We start from the raw sequence: 17,726 nt of genomic DNA, 5'->3' as shown, positions 1-17,726 counted from the left end.
CTCTCAATTTTATAATCTGCCCATAGCCTCTATCGCTTTAGAGAAAACAGCCTGAGTTTGTCCAACCTCTCCCCATAGCTCATACTCTAATCTAGACAACATTCTTGAACATCTCTTCCATCTCTTTCCACAACCTCCAAATCATTCTCGTAATGGGGCAACCAGAATTGTACACTGCATTCCAAGAATGGCCAACAAAAATTTTTATATGGCTGTCACATGACCCTTACTCTTATACTCAATGCCCTGCCCAATGAAGACAAGCATACCCTACACCTCTTTACCACTTTACTTGGATAGGCACTTTCACCTGAACCCCAGATACCTCTTCACTTTTAATAGTCCTCCCATCAACTATATACTTTCCCTACTCTGGGGAGAAAATATTAGGCTTTGTGTGTGTTTACCTGACTTATTCCCCCCATGAGCTTGTACATGTCTATGAGATCATCCGTCATCCTTCTGCACTCCAAAGAATAAAGCCCTAGTCTGCTCAACCTCTCCCCATATCTCAAGCCCACAATACCTGGCTACACCCTCGTAAATCTTCACTGTACCCTCTCCAGCTTTACGAGATCTTTCCTGCAGCACGGTGACCAAAATGGAACACAACATTCCAAACGGTGCTTCACCAGTGTTTTAAACAACTACAACATAATTCCAAACTTCTATACTCAGTACCCTGGCTGATTAAGGCCAATGTGCCAAAAGCTTTTTGACCACCCTGTCTACGTGATGCCATTTTCAAGGTACCATATACCTGTACTCCTAGTTCCCTCTGCTCTAAAACAACCCCTCTAGATTCAACCATTCACTATGTAGGTCTTACTCACATTAGACCATGAAAAATGCAATTAAATTCCATTAACCATTCTCTGCACACCTGCCCAACCAATAAAATACAGGAATATCTACCCACATGCATGATCCCTGTACAATAGCTTCAAGTCTGGTACAAACAATTCTGTGCTGTGTGCATCATATTCAACTGCAACAATTTGCAGAGAAACGATAAATCAAATTGTTGCCAGTGAGTTTAACAAGAAAGTCTGTAGACATAGGAATCGAGTGCAATACACAAATGTGCTGGAGAAATTCACCAGGTCATGCAGCAAACATAGGAAACAAAGGGTAACTATCATTTTAGCTCTGAGCCCTTTGTAAGGTATAACCAAAAAATAGGCAGGAATATGAATAGAAAAGCTGGGAGGGGAGGGGGGAAGAGAGGAGTGAGGGATATAGGGGGACGGGAGGAGAGGAGCACAGGGTAACAATAAGAGATCATTGGTGGGTGGGTGGGTAGAAGATTAAAAAAAACTGAGAAGTGATGGGGAGAGGGTAGCTATCTGAAAGGAGAGAGAAGAAGATGGGGAGCTAGAGCAAGGGAGACGAAGAGATGGGGTAAGAGAGATTCAGGGAAGGGGTACAATGGAAATTGGAGAGGTTATTAACATCATCTTATTGGAAAGTGCCCAGGCAGAATCCAATATGGAGTTTCTTCAATTTGCAGGTAGCCTCTGTTTGGCAGTGCAAGAGGCCATGGCAGACATGTTAGTGTGGGAATGGTTTGCAAAATTAAAATGGTTGACTACTGGGAGATGCTTGCCACTTTGCTAAATAAAACAATCTCCCAATCACTGAAATACTCAACAACGTCAGGAAAGGATCAAAGTAAGAGCACAATGCTGAAATACATGGTTTCTATAACTGTAATAATGACAACAAATATCTTTAGTATTGCAGAAATTGGAGAATAATTTCATTACCTGATTGGAAGGCTTCGGAAAATTCAAAAATTTGTTTGTTAGTCCGTGTAAGTACAATTTCTACAAGAATGTGCTCATCTGTTCCAGCACCCTATTAAAACACAGGATTCAAGACCTTAATCAAATTTAAGAGCAGAAATTCTGCTTCCAATATGAAATGGAGTGCCAAACCACATGCAAATTTGACTGACCCATCATCTCTGCTAAATAAAGTGGAATATATACCACTAAGGACTGGATCTGGGATAACCACAAATATGCAGTGGTCAAGATTATGCACAAACATCTCGACTTCCTTTCTCATTTCTATGGAAGTTTGACATGTTGCACCCCCTCCCCCTCCCTCCTGTCCCTCAAAGACATTTACAGGTACACTATCGAAAGCATCCTTACTGGAAGTTTTACAATGTGGTATGGGACCTGCTCTGCCCAAGATCAGAAGCTACAGAAAGTAGTGAATGCAGCTCAGAATATTGAAAAAAATGTTTCTCCCCTCCATGGATGTGATGTTTCTTTTATTGTAATATTCTTTTGCAATTCTTTTCATTACATTATGAATCCTGTAACAAACTTAAAAATTATATGTCTTATATGTTTTGGCAAAATAAAATCAATTTACTTTTTTGTGGTTGTGGTGATATGTAATTACACCATTAGGTCACCAGGGATCATCCCGGTGACCTTGTATATAAAGCCGTCCAGAGCTACAGTTTAGTCTTCCAGGTTCGTCTTGCAGAAAGACCTCTTAGTGTACATATTAGTTTATTAAAGCTGTCTTATACTCTCACTGCTGTTGCGGTTATTGTCAGTACAATTTCTTTCTTCTTTCTTTGGCTTGGCATATTAGTGTACATATTAGTTTATTAAAGCTGTCTTATACTCGCACTGCTGTTATGGTTATTGTACAATTTCTTTCTTCTTTCTTCTTTCTTTGGCTTGGCTTCGCAGACGAAGATTTATGGAGGGGTATGTCCACGTCTGCTGCAGGCTCGTTGGTGACCGACAAGTCCGATACGGACAGGCAGGCACGGTTGCAAGGGAAAATTGGTTGGTTGGGGATGGGTGTTGGGTTTTTCCTCCTTTGTCTTTTGTCAGTGAGGTGGGCTCTGTGGTCTTCTTCAAAGGAGGTTGCTGCCCACCGAAATGTGAGGCACCAAGATGCACGGTTGGAGGCGATATCAGCCCACTGGCGGTGGTCAATGTGGCAGGCACCAAGAGATTTCTTTAAGCAGTCCTTGTACCTCTTCTTTGGTGCACCTCTGTCTCAGTGGCCAGTGGAGAGCTCACCATATAACACAATCTTGGGAAGCCGATGGTCCTCCATTCTGGAGACGTGACCCACCCAGCGCAGTTGGGTCTTCAGCAGCATGGATTCGATGCTTGCGGACTCTGCCAGCTCGAGTACTTCGATGTTGGTGATGAAATCATTCCAATGAATGTTGAGGATGGAGCAGAGACAGCGCTGATGGAAGCGTTCTAGGAGCCGTAGGTGATTTAATAAACTAATATCTACACTAAGAGGTCTTGTCTCTCTGCAAGACAAACCTGGAAGGAGAGACTGTAGCTCTGGACTGCTTTATATACAAGGTCACCGGGATGACCCCTGGTGACCTAGTGGTGTATCACCACAGTGGTTATCAATCATTCAGTGAGTTTGATAACTTACTGCCCTTGGTAAGAGAAAACAAGAACTATTTCAGTACACCTTTTTGCATTGGTTATAATCCATACTGAGGATACATTTGTACCCACATGGACACCACCTCAACAAGGCACCACTCATTAAAGGGGAATCTGGACTTGCAAGCAAACACAGATTATTTATGTCTGACTCTTGTCTATTGGATGCTTACATATAAACAACTTCACAGGTTAACACCTCGGTAGGTTGTGCAGGTTTAATGGAACATTTAGTGCACTTGAAAATACCAATGGATTTTGGTAGCCCATCCCATCTGTTCTTTTAGATTTAGAACAAATATGTGGGCCTTGAATTTATGGAACACTTATTTTTGTGCAATCTCTTACTTTTAAAACACATGGAAATGGAGAGGTTTTGAGAACCTAACATATTAGCCTTCACATTTAAAAAGGAAGATCAATGCTACAGGAGTGTCCCAAGTGAGTGGAGGAAGACGAGTTTTCTACAGGTGCTGCTGCAGGAGGTGCACGGATTACTCATGGCCTTTGAAGGGGCAAAGAAAACAGTGAGAAGTTACAACCACCTCCTAGACCTAGAAAATAGCCCAACTTACAGGTCAAGATTCTGAGGAAGAAAGTGGGGCTAGAAGAAGGAGAAGTCGTGATTATTTACAGGTGGGGTGAGAGTGCTTCAGTGGGTTGTTTACTACATGGATGGGGATGAGGACATTCTGCTCCTCAAGCACACATTCAGAAACAAGTTGCCAGTTTGTTTTGTTGCAGGCAGTTGCACTGATGGCTGGTTCATGGAAAGTCAGTCCAACACTGGCGACTTCAGGCAATCACCTGGACCTTCACTGAAATACACAAAGGATGTCACCTGCTTCTGACAATGGCGAGGGATGTCCCTCATTTGTCTACAGTAAATTTGTCAGGTAGCACACCTCATATTTGGTCTTCATGATACAAAGGAGGACATTTGACCTATCAAGGGAATACCAACCGAGCTTTCCACCAGTCCTAATCCCTTTAATCCATTCTCTTCCACGTGCCCATCAATGCCAGTCAATCACCTAATCTTGGAATAATTTACAGGAGATCTTTAAAATACCAAATGTCTCTGAATGTGGGAGGAATCCAGAGCATCGAAACCCACATGACCCATGAGAGAACAGGCAAACTCCACACAGACAGAACCCAGGGCCATTTTCAAATCCTGGTTGCTGGGAGATGTTTGGCAGTGACTGTGCCATTAGTTAGTTTGTGATTTGAAGTCTTTGGGCAGCATTGTGCAACTCCTTTCCAAACGACGGAATCTTACTTCCAAGGAGGATAAAGGTTAGCTGTGACTTACCTCCATTGCATATTTTAGCTGTTGTGCATCAAACTTTGCAGGGGTCAGCATTAATCCCTCAACCACCGTTTTGAAATTCCCTCCAAGCTCCGAATTCAGTTCATCAATTAGATTCTGCAGCATTATAACACATTAAGCAAAAGTTATATATAAAAGTATAAATGTACATTGTGTAATATTTTCTATTTCACTTATCCAAAAGGTTTGTTTTAGGCCACAGTTATTGTAAAACATGGAATGGAAAAGTAGAGAATCAAGTGGAATCATTCTCATAATATCCAGGAATATCTAAAGGGAGTTTATGTCACCAATGTGTTCTTTCAACCATGGGAAGACATTTCCATTGCTTTGTTTCTTCTCCAAATTACCAAATATTAACCATCCCAGTTATTTGCTAACTATCAATGGATTCATCTACTCGAGGTTGAATGTGTATTCCTTGGTGTAGGCAAATATTCCATATTCCTCCAGAGCCCAGCAGTTTAGATTTCAGTGAATCCTGTTTGCCATGAAGTGGATTGCATTTGAGGTTTTATGCTGGATAAAGTGATGAAATATCAATAGTTGGTGTGCAGCTGGAGCCATGGTCATGGTGGGAACACCAGGGTTCAGGAATTTGGACAGTTTTGTGGATGAAGCAAAGGTCTATAATTCTCACTTTGGCAGTGAACTGTCATACATGGTCTTGACTTCATTGCCAATAGCCTCAGTGATAGCCGTGTTTTTTTGTTAACCACAGAAATTCTTTGTCTCTGTTTCATACAGAATGACCTACTGTAATATTCCAAGGGAATATTTAGAAACAACATTGGAAGGCCCAGGAGGATCATGCTCCGCTGACCATTAACGGCGATTACAGACACAATGATAATTAAAAGATTTATAACAAACATGTACATCAAACTGCAAGAGAAAGAGAACGAGGAAACAAGCTGTAAACCCAAACAAAAATGGGAACAAGATCTAAACATAAAGATAAAGAATGAAACATGGGAAAAGCTATCCTCCGGAACTATGAGAAATACAATAAACACGAGTTTACGCATGATACAATATAAATGGTTACACAGGCTATACACCACGCCCCAAAAATTAAATAAATGGGACCCAACAGTATCAGATAGATGTTTTCGCTATAAGAAGGAAATGGGAAATACAGTACATGTAATTTGGGCATGTGAGAAAGTGGAAAAGTTTTGGGAAGATCTAAATCAGGTATTAAATAAAATCACAAAAAGCAACATACCAAAAAATCCAGAGATCTTTCTTCTAAGTAATATAAGTAAAGAACTTGGACTCGATTTGGATGGAGCGCAAAAAAGATTTATTATGATAGCCTTAGCTGTAGTAAAAAAATGTATTTATTTACATGATAGAGGAATTAGGGGATATGAGGAGAAGGCAGGTAGGTGGAGTTAGGTCATAAATTAGATCAGCCATGATCGTATTGAATGGCGGAGCAGGCTCAATGGGCCATTTTTGGCCTACTCCTGTTCCTACTTCCTATGTTCCTATTATGTCAAGCTGGAAATCAGAAAATAGCCTGAGAATACAGCAATGGTACATAGAAATGAATAAATGTATTCCATTGGAAAGGATAACATAATAATTTAAGAAATAACATCACAGTATTCGAACAAATTTGGGAACAGTACATGGAACACAACAGAGAAGTCCTACCGCGGACCTCCACCACCTAAAATGACAGAAGGAGAAGACGAAATGAACTGACCCAGTATGTGAAAGTAGATGACACAATTTTCTTGTTTATTTTCACTGTGTGATGACATTGTTTAATGGGTTTAATGTGTCATATATGTTGAATGTTGAGTGGGTGGGGAGGGGGGTGTGAAGGAGGGAGGGAAGGGAGGGGGGAAAAGGGGAGAAACTGACACTGTGTATATTCAAGAGGGAAATGTTTGCGTGTATTTTGGTCAGTATGGTTTATAGTGTGAAATTTTTTTTTAAATTAAAAAAAAAAGAGTACCAAATTCCTTGATGTGCACTTGGTAGAGAATCTTATCTGTTCCTTCAACACCAGCTCCATAGCCAAGAAAGCCCAGAAATGCCTCTACTTCCAGCAAAGGCTGAGTAAAGTCCATCTCCCCCACCCCTCCCCCATCCTCACTACATTCTACAGAGGATGTATTGAGAGCATCCTGTGCAACTGCATCATCGCCTGGTTTGGAAACTGTACCACCTCAGATCAGAAGACCCTGCAGAGGATAGTGAAATCAGTGGAGAAGATTATTGGGGTCTCTCATCTTACCATGACGGATATCTACAACGCATGATACATGCAGAAGGCAAAGAACATTGTGAAGGTCTTCTCACACCGCTCTTGTAAACTTTTCTCCTTTCTGCCATCTGGAAGGAGGTACCATAGCATTTGGGCCCATACGTCCAGATTGTGTAATAGTTTTTTTTTCGCTCAAGCCATCATTCTCCTCAATTCCTAGACACATGTGTACTAGTATACCATGGATTTTTTTTTCTGTGTTATGACTAATATTTAACTCCTATTTATGTCAAGCTGTTCCATGGTCCTGGAGAAATACTAGTTTGTCTTTACTGTGCATTGTATTAGTTATGGTATGAATGTCAAATAAAGGTGATTTGACTTGATTACCTAATTGGAATTGAAAATACTTTAAAACAGTGGTAATTGGACAATTGAATGCAATTCTACTCAAAAAGATGAGATGTAGAACTGGCTGCAACAATATGTGGTATCTTTACAAGACATATTCCAACAGAATAAGAATCTCAATTATTGAAATTATTACCACCCAACAAGAAAATACAAGTACTGTATATGATTTTTTTCCATGTTGCCTTTGCAATTCGGCACAATAACTGTTTGTTTTAACTCACAAAGGAGCCTCTATACTAAATGTGGCAAGAAATAAATAGTTCATGGTACAATTTGTCACAGGTCTATTGGTATTATCAGAGTAAAATTCCAAATTTTTCTGTATCAAATGATTTCAAACCAAAAAATTAACTTTCAATGAAGACCCTCCTTTTTAAAGATTTTTTTCCCCCCATTATCATGAATTACAAAGCCTCAGTCCTGTGTCTATGAAGTACCACAGTAAAAACTCAGAAATCTTGGAGGAACTCAGCGGGTCCATGGAGAAAAAGATATATTACTGATAATTCAAGCCTTTCTTCAAGATATGCAAAGAAGCAGGCAGGTGCTAAATAAAATAGCAGTGGGAGAGTACAAACTAACAGACAAAAGGTGATAATTGGATATGGAGAAGAGGCCAGGAGAGGGGAATGAGAATTGGTAGGGTGAGGGGTGGACACTTGACTCTGCGAGTGCAGAGCTGAGGAAAAGGAGACAGTAGGGCCTTTCACATAGTCAAAAAATCCGAGTGTAAAGGCAGAGAAACTTACCTCCTTGAATGCGGCCCTAGCTGGATCCAAGAAGCTAATTGCAATCCCCTGCAGGGGGAGGCCAGCAGCGGAGCATCCACCACCTTGCATGAATGTACTGCCGCTGCAAGGGGCTGGGCTGATGACCTCGCGTGACGTCGTCAACCCGCAACCCATCTAACTCACCCCTTTCCCTCCATGCACCCCTCAGGGCAGGGGCAGCTGGCGGGGGCCGTCAGGGCAGGGATGGCCGGTGTGGGCTGTGACAGCCCCGTCGCCCACTCTGGCACCTCACCAGACTGCTTTGGCCTTCGGGGCTTAATTTGGCTTAAGACATGGCAGAGCAATGGTCGTCTTCCCTACCCATAATCCCCCATGCAGCTGGAACTGCTCCAGCTGCATGGGGGATTATGGGTAGGGAAGACGACCATTGCTCTGCGACGTATTGCCACGTCAATAGTCACCCGCCTAAAACGGCTCCGGATGACGCACCGAGGTGCCTCACTGCATAAAAGCAGCACTGGTGCAGCCTTTTAGGGCTGCTCCATGGACAGGTAAGTTTAAAATATTTATCCGCCTCTGCAGTCGGCCTTGAAATGGAGGCCCAGCATGAAAACAACTAAAGGGAAAAAGGAAGAGTGTGTGTGTGAGAGAGAGAGAGAGAGAGAGAGAGAGAGAGAGAGAGAGAGAGAGAGAGAGAGAGAGAGGGCTACAGGAAAGGAGAAGGTGGAGTGGGGGTGTTGGGGGTGTGGTGAGATGGGGTGGCCAATAGAAACCAGAGAAGTTAATGTTAATGCCATTTGATTTGAAGATGCCCAGACAGAATACAAGGTGCTGTTCCTCCAATTTGCGGGAGGTCTCAGCTGGCAGTGCATGACACCATGGACAGACATATCGGCAAATGAATGGGATGGGGAATTTAAATGGGTGGCCACTGGGAGATCCACGCTATTGCAATGGACAAAGCCGGGGTGCTCAACAAAGCAACCTCTCAGTTTGCATCCAGTCTCTTCAATGGGTGGCACGCCTTTACAGCACCAGCTATTGGGACCGGACTGGGGTTCGAGTTCTGCACTGCCTGTAAGGAGTTTGTACGTTCACCCTTGTCTGCGTAGGTTTTCTCCAGGAGCTCCAGTTTCCTCCCACCATTCAAAAAACGTACTGGGGTGCAGGTTAATGGGGTGGAAATTGGGTGGTGTGGACAAGTGGGCCAAAATGGCCTGTATGTCTAATTTTTAAAAACAAATTAAGAATTAAATGTAGAGGAGACCACAATGGGAGAACCAAATGCAGTAGATGGCCATTGCAGATTCAAAAGTGAGGTGTGGCTTCACTTGGAAGGACTGCTTTGGGTCCTGAATGGTGGTGAGAGAGAAGATACAGTCACAGGGGAAGGTATCAAGGGATTGAGCGGTGGGAAGGTAAGGGTGGATAAGGGAGTCACGTAGGGAGAAGTCCTTGCAGAAGGCAGAGAGGGGAGAAGCAGGGAAGAGGTGTCTGGTGGTGAGATCACTTAGTAGGTGGCAGATGATATGTTGGATGCGGAAGCTGGTGGGGTGGTAGGTTAGGACAAGGGGAATCCTGTCCTTGTTATGCATGGGGTTGGAGGGGGCCAGGGCAGATATTCGGGTAATAGAGATGATGGTAGAGAGGAAGCCACATTGTTTGAATAAGGGGGACATCTCTGATGATTTGGCATTGAAGACCTTGTCCTGGGAGCAGATGCAATGGAAACAGAGGAATGGAGAGAAAAGAATCCTTACAGGGACAGGGTGTGAAGAGGTGTAGTTGAGGTTTTTAGAAGTCGTCTGTCAAGAGTATGTCTACCAAAATGGGGGAACCATCTGAATTGTAGGTTGGGGTGGAAGTTGGCAGCAAAGTGGATGGTCAATCTGCTCATTATGGGTACATGAGGCAGTCATTGATGTAGTGGAAAAAGAGTTGAGGGGTCTTGTCTGTGGAGGCTTGTAGCATGGATTGCTCCACATGGCCAAGGCAGGCATATCTGGAACCTACAGCTACCCCTTTGGCTTGGAGAAACTGGGACGAGTGAAAGGAGGTTATAGAGGGCAAGGATAAGTTCTGCCAGCCATAGGAGGGGGACTGCTTTGGTTTGTTGATGAGAAAGAAATGAAGGGCTTTGAGGTCTTCAGAATGGGGGATGGAGGTGATTGGATATCCATGGTAAAGATGATGCGGTTGAGTTCAGGGAACTGGAAGTTGTTGATGTAATGAAAGGCCTGTGAATTATCATGGATGTATGCATGGAGGTACTGAATTAAGGGGACAAAGCAGAGTCAAGGTGAGTAGATACCAGTTCTACAGAATACCACAGATCTTGGTTCTTCATAGTTTACAAATTTGAAACTTTTTAATTTATTGGCTCTTTATCCATCTCCCCAGTGATTGAAGGAGAATGGGGTTGCAAGGCTCCAATATTCAAAGGTATATTTAATAAAGCAGAAAGAGTTTCCAGATGAAGAATTTCATCCATTTATTGAGCCACACTTTCTCTGCATTCATTTTTGATGTAAAGGCTAATTAAAATTTGCCACCAATGTATGAAAAAAAATCATGGATACATTCACACAGATTTAACGTGGGACATTAAGATCCAAATGCAAGATATTTCATTACCTTGTCATAAGCAGATTTGAAGGCTTGGATGATCTGTTGCCGTTGAGAATTGCTTCTACTTGCCAAAAGATCAATAATGACATCTTCATCAGTTCCTGTTGAACAAAGAAAGCAACATTTCATTAAAGTATCCCAGATTTACAAAGACATCTACTTTCATTGTCATATATTTTGGGCAAGTTACATATAGAAGGAACAATACATCAAACGTTGAAGTCTAATCTTCCTGCCCAGCTAGGCAATCCAAATAAATGTCATTTGTTTTTGCATGCTCTTTAAAAGACAAATCCATGGGTTGAATATAAAGCTATCTATCACACCTCAAGAATAGTAGACCATTCAAACAGAATGAAACCACCTGACACTCTGCTTAAGTATGGGTGAGGGCACAAACATACAAGGTGGACAAAACAAGTATTATGAGCTAGGAGAAAAAATGCACAAAATATTAGCTTGGCAGTTTAAGAGAGAACAAACTAAAAGAACGGTATTGGCATCAAGGAAAAAGGACAAACAAATTACATATGACCCAATGGAGATCAATGAAAACTTCAAGGAATTCTACGAGCAATTATATCGAACTGAGAATGAAGGGAAAGAAGACAAAATAGATGAGTTTCTAGCTAAAATTGAACTACTGAAATTGCAAGAAGAGGAGCAAAACAAATTAATAAAATAATTTGAAATAGAGGAAATACAGGATATATTAAAAAAACTACCGAACAATAAAACGCTGGGAGAGGACGGACTCCCAATAGAATTCTATAAAACATTTAAAGACTTATTAATTCCTCCTCTCCTGGAAGTAATGAACCAGATTGAAGAAACATAAAACATGCCAGATTGATGCAAAACAGCAATAATTACAGTAATACCAAAGACGGGGAAAGATCCACTAACACCAGCATCATATAGACCAATATCTCTACTCAACACAGATTATAAGATAATAGCTAAACTATTAGCAAACAGATTGGCCGACTGTATACCAAAAATAGTAAAACTAGATCAAACTGGATTTATTAAGAAAGGACGAACAACGGACAATATCTGTAAGTTCATTAACTTAATCCATGCAGTACAAGGAAACAAGACACCAACAGTGGTGGTTGCCTTAGACGCAGAGAAATGGAATTATTTATTCAAAGTACTACAGAGGTTCAACCTATCAGAGAAATATATTAATTGGATTAAAGCATTATATAAGGGACTATTGGCGAAGGTGTCAGTAAATGGATATATATCAAACCAATTTAAATTAAGCAGGTCATCTAGGCAGGGATGTCCACTATCTCCCTCACTGTTCGTGTTAGCTATAGAACCATTGGCAGAACTGATAAGAACAGAAAATAAAATAAGAGGGATAAAAATAAAAGAGAAGGAATATAAAATCTGTCTATTTGCAGATGATGTCATAGTATACTTAACATAACCAGAAATATCAATAAAAGAATTACATAAGAAATTGAAGGAATATGGAGAAGTATTGGGGTACAAGATCAACGCAAATAAAAGTGAAGTGATGCCAATGAATAATGCGGATTTCACAAAGTTTAAGAAAGAATCACCATTTAGATGGCAAACACAAGCAATTTGATACCTAGGTATTCAACTAGATAATAATCTAGGCCATCTTTACAAATTAAATTATCAATCATTAATGAAGAAATTACAAGATGACTTAGAACATTGGAAAGATTTAAAATGAATATCTTCCCAAGAATACAATACCTATTCCAATCGTTACCAATTCACCTAACAGAGAAATTCTTCAAGGAGCTAAAGAAAATAATAAGGAAATTCTTATGGAAAGGGGGGAAACCGAGGATAGCGCTATATAAATTAACAGAATGGTACAAACAAGGGGGCTTACAGCTACCAAAATTTAAGAATTATTATAGAGCAGCACAATTAAGATACCTATCAGATAACCAGATTGGACCAGATTAGAGCTAGATAAAATATGGGAAAAGGCACCTGAACATATACTATATAAGTGGGATGAAAAGCTGGTGCAACATGGGAATTCACCAGTACTGCACCATCTGCTCAACATTTGGAAGATACACGTAGAAAGGAAAAAAAACAAATTATCAACTACCAAAATTAATATTGACGCAAAATTAACGAATCCCCTTCACAATAGATAACCTTTCCTTTAGAGAATGGGAGAGAAAAGGGATCAAAAGAATAGAACATTGTTTTTCGGGAAATAAATTATTAACTTTTGAACAAATGAAGTGCAAATATGGTATAACTCACGGTACAATGTTTGCATACCACCAACAGAAAACCTACTTGAAGACAAATTGGGAAGCAGGCTAAGGTTACCAGAAGGAAGCAGTTTTGAATATGTGATTACAGATACAATGATAATTAAAAGATTTATAACAAACATGTACATCAAACTGCAAAAGAAAGAGAACGAGGAAACAAGCTGTAAACCCAAACAAAAATGGGAACAAGATCTAAATATAAAGATAAAGAATGAAACATGGGAAAAGCTATGCTCCGGAACTATGAGAAATACAATAAACAAGAGGTTACGCATGATATAATATAAGTGGTTACACAGGCTATACACCACGCCCCAAAAGTTAAATAAATGGGACCCAACAGTATCAGACAGATGTTTTTGCTGTAAGAAGGAAACGGGAAATACAGTACATGTAATTTGGGCATGTGAAGTGGAAAAGTTTTGGGAAGATCTAAATCAGGTATTAAATAAAACCACAAAAAGCAACATACCAAAAAATCCAGAGATCTTTCTTCTAAGTAATATAAGAAGTAAAAAACTTGGACTCGATTTGGATGGACCATAAAAAAGATTTATTATAATAGCTGTAGCAAAAAAATGTATTATGTCAACCTGGAAATTAGAAGATAGCCTGAGAATACAGCAATGGTTCATAGAAATGAATAAATGTATTCCATTGGAAAGAATAACATATAATTTAAGAAATAACATCACAGTATTCGAACAAATTTGGGAACTGTACATGGAACACAACAGAGAAGTCCTACTGCGGACCTCCACCACCTAAAATAACAGAAGGAGAAGAAGACGGAATGAACTGACCCAATATGTAAAAGTAGATGACACAAATTTCTTGTTTATTTTCATTGTGTGATGACATTGTTTAATGTGTCATATATGTTGAATGTTGAGTGGGTGGGGAGGGGGGGGGTGAAGGAGGGAGGGAAGGGAGGGGGAAAGGGGAGAAAATAACACTGTGTATATTCAAGAGGGAAATGTTTGTGTGTATTTTGGTCAGTATGGTTCATAGTGTGAAAAATTTAAAAAATTTTAAAAAAAGGATGGGTGAGGGACATTCTTCTATGTAGTCTGGTCTGGACTTCTGCACAAAATGTAAGAATTACAATGACCCCCCTCCTCACAAAAAAACATTAAAACATGTTTCAGCAGGCTCTTCTCTCAAGAGAGAACTTGAGGGGACTAAAAAGTCAACATTATTAATAGTTGTGATAAGACAAACAGTTCCACTTTTCAAATATCCCAAAACAGGAGCCTACAAAGACAAGACGGTTATTAATAAATTTAACAAGGAATTCAAGAGAAATTTCATAAAATAAAAAGTGTATACAGTGGAACAAATTATTACAAGCCTATTTTGGGGTTTGACATTGGAAGCTTGGACTTTGTATCCATAATCAGAAGCTACCAACTAGGCATGTCAAACCTTTTTGAGTAAATGAGCACTTACAGTAGAACCAGAGAAGATTACAGCACTTTGGCCCTTCTAGTCTGTGCCAACTATTATTCTGCCTTGTCCCACTGACCTGCACCCAGTCCACAACCCTCCATACCATTCCCATCTATGTACCTGTCCAAATTCTTCTTAAATGTTAAAATGGAGCCCACTTTCACCACTTCAGACGGCAGCATGTTCCACACTCCCGCCACTCCCCCTAAAATTTTCCCCTTTCACCCTTAACCCACACCCTCTGATTTGTATCTCACCTATCCTCAGTGGAAAAAGCCTATTTACTTTGTACCCCTCATAATTTTAAATACCTCAATCAAATCTTCTCTCAATCTTCTACACTCCAGGGAATAAAGTCCAAACCTGTTTAACCTTTCCCTGCAACTCAGTTCCTAAAGTCTGGGCAACATTCTAGTAAATCTTCTCTGCACTCTTTCAATTTTATTGATATCTTTCCTGTAGTTTAGTTATTGAAACTGCACACAAAACTCCAAATTTGGCCTCACCAATCTCTTATACAACTTTACCATAACTTTTTAACTTCTATATTCAATACTGTGATTTATGAAGGCCAATATGTCAAAAGCTCTCTTTCCAATCCCTTCTCCCTGTAATGCCGCTTTCTGGAAATTATGTACCTGTATTCCCAGATCCCTCTATTCTACTCCACTCCTCAGTGCCCGACCATTTACAGTGTATGTCCTTTTTTGGTTTGTCCTCCCAAAATGCAATACCTTACACTTGTCTGCATTAAATTCCATCTGTCATTTACAGCCCATTTTTCTAGCTGGTCCAGACCCTCTGCAAGTTTTGAAAGCCCTCCTCGCTGTCCACAACGCCTCCAATCTTTGATTCATCTGCAAACTTGCTGATCCAATTTACCACATTATCATCCAGATCATTGTTGTAGATGATAAATTAACAATGGTCTCGCGCCGATCCCTGAGGCCCTCCACTTAGTCCCAGGTCTCCAGCCTGAGAAGCAATCATCCACTACCACTCTCTGGCTTCTCTCCTGTAGCCAATGTCAAATCCAATTTATGACCTCACCATGAATACGAGCTTCTGAACCTTCCTAACGTCCCACGTGGACCTTTGTCAAAGGGCTTACTAAGTCCACGTCCATGTAGACAACATTCACAGCTTTTCTTTCATCATCTTTCCTGGTAACCTCCTCAAAAAACACTATAACATTGGTTAAACATGACCTATCATGCACAAAGCTAGGTTGACTATCCCTAATCAGTCACTGGCTATCCAAATACTTGAATATCTGATCTCTTAGAATCCTTTCCAATATTTTACCTATTACTGACTTCAGGTTCACTGGCCTATACTTTCCAGGGTTACTTTTGGAATGGAACAACATGAGATACCCTCTAATCCTCCAACATCACACCTGTAGCTAAGGACATTTTAAATATTTCTTCCAGAGTCCCTGCAATTTCTACACGAGCTTCCTTCAAGGTCTGAGAGAATATCATGTCAGGCCCTTGGGATTTATCCACCCTTATTTGTTTCAAGACAGCAAGCACCTCGCGCACTTTAATCTGTGTAGATTCCATGGCCTGACTGCTAATTTTCCTTACTTCCTTAACCCTGTGCCAGTTTCCTGAGTAGTTTATGTGGTGTTTTGATTCCTCACCGTGGACCTTTCTCGGACACAGATGTTGTGATGGTGGGAAACGAGAATAAATCTGGTGGTAGCATAAGAGTGTGCTGGTAGAATGCATCATTAGCGTCTGTGTTTTATTAAATAGCCACTGGTAATAGGTCCAAAGAGGGTCCCACTTCTGCATCAGCTGCCATCATTATCACAAGCTAGCTGCTCCTGTGGGTTGATGGGGCCCTGCTTCACTTGCACCTGTGGTTCCTATTACTTCTTCTCTTGTTGGAAGCCCTCACACAAGAGCTCCAAATGCCAGTTTGGAAAGTTGAGTAGTAAACTGCAGACGATGATGTACTGGGAGATCCTGTCTGATTAAATGCTTTGGCAACGTGCTTCAAAATTTCAGTTTGATTATGGTAAGTCAGTAGCAGTCTGCAGGACACCATTTACTTCAAGTCAAGACATGTTTTCTGATTGTACAAACCAATGAAACAGTATCCTCTGGTCCTGGGTAAAAAACATGTAGACACAAAGACTGTGGTGATGCTTGGACAATGCACATCAGTGAGAAGTCTGAACTCTTAACCTTTAGACATAGGGTTAATGTGCCTTTAAATATGAAAGGCAATGCCTTGGAAGAAAGATCAGGCAAGCTGCCAAAAATAAAGCACACAAAAGTCTCATGATGCATGAGCGGTTGCAAGTTCTAAGGAGAGGCTGAAACATTAGCAAATCAATTCACCCATTTCACCCTCTATAGAAGAAAGGTAGAAAGTTACTTCCCCACCTCTCCCCTCCTCCACTGAGTGCAGAATATCAGTGACCTCAAAGATGTGGCAGTGAGGCGAGATCCTTTTTAAAAAAAATGCTGTGCTGTTGAAAATCTGGATTAACTACGAAACAACCTTCTGTGTCGCTTTCCAAGTGGTTTGATATTGTCTTGAAATCTATCCCCACATTTTTAGATGAGGTCTTTTTGTTCTCCAAGTAGTTTTTTTTTCCTCCTGGCATAAATTTTCCCAAATAGTGTCAAAAGTAATTCAATACATAAAATTTTGGCCTGGAATTTTTAAACCTCTTCAGTCTGAGAAACATCAATACTTACTTATACACAGAAAGAAGTTTTACATTTGAAACCTTGCTAATTAAAAGGTTCAATGATCATACTTCAAATTGGTCCACACTGGGATCTGTGACCTTGCATGAACTCAAATACAATCTTGTGCATCTCAACTGCATTGCCCAAGATCCTGAGGGTCAGGGAGGCAGGAGCATCCCGAGCCTCCACCACATCTCATGGTTTGCTGCTCATCTTTGTGTGGAGGTCAGCCAAACTCCACACTGAAGAAAGAGATTCATCTACTTTTCATTCAGCCCAGGGACAGGCAGAGCATTTGTGGGTATTTACTATTCTGTCGGCATTAAGGCTTCTCATGTCTTCACAAGACTTCCATAGACAGAAGTTTCTCGCTGTAGGCATAGAGGGTCCTTTTGGCTTCCATGAATATCTCCTCTGGACACTGTTCTTCATTATCTTGACTAAGTCCCTCTGATCCCCTGGAAGAACACTGCCACCCTTCACTTCACTGCAACGTTCATTTGCTCAGTGTTGA

At 40.7% G+C, this 17,726-nt stretch overlaps 1 protein-coding gene across 2 annotated transcripts in view; it reads right to left on the bottom strand.

Annotated features, from left to right (window-relative positions):
• LOC138736336 (annexin A4-like) overlaps positions 1–17,726 on the bottom strand; it is a 72,871-nt gene that overhangs the window by 28,475 nt on the left and 26,670 nt on the right. For both annotated transcript variants that reach the window (XM_069885680.1, XM_069885678.1), the window contains exons 3-5: positions 10,780–10,874; positions 4,762–4,875; positions 1,767–1,857 (exon numbers count right to left, since the gene is read on the bottom strand). In XM_069885680.1, coding sequence (XP_069741781.1) covers positions 1,767–1,857; positions 4,762–4,875; positions 10,780–10,874 — 300 coding nt within the window. The remainder of the gene's footprint in view (positions 1–1,766; positions 1,858–4,761; positions 4,876–10,779; positions 10,875–17,726) is intronic.

Source organism: Narcine bancroftii, chromosome 6 (genome assembly GCF_036971445.1).
Source record: "Narcine bancroftii isolate sNarBan1 chromosome 6, sNarBan1.hap1, whole genome shotgun sequence".
NCBI classification, from domain to species: domain Eukaryota; kingdom Metazoa; phylum Chordata; class Chondrichthyes; order Torpediniformes; family Narcinidae; genus Narcine; species Narcine bancroftii.
The sequence above is the reverse complement of the archived record's forward strand: the minus strand, read 5'-3'. Positions and strand labels throughout refer to the sequence as shown.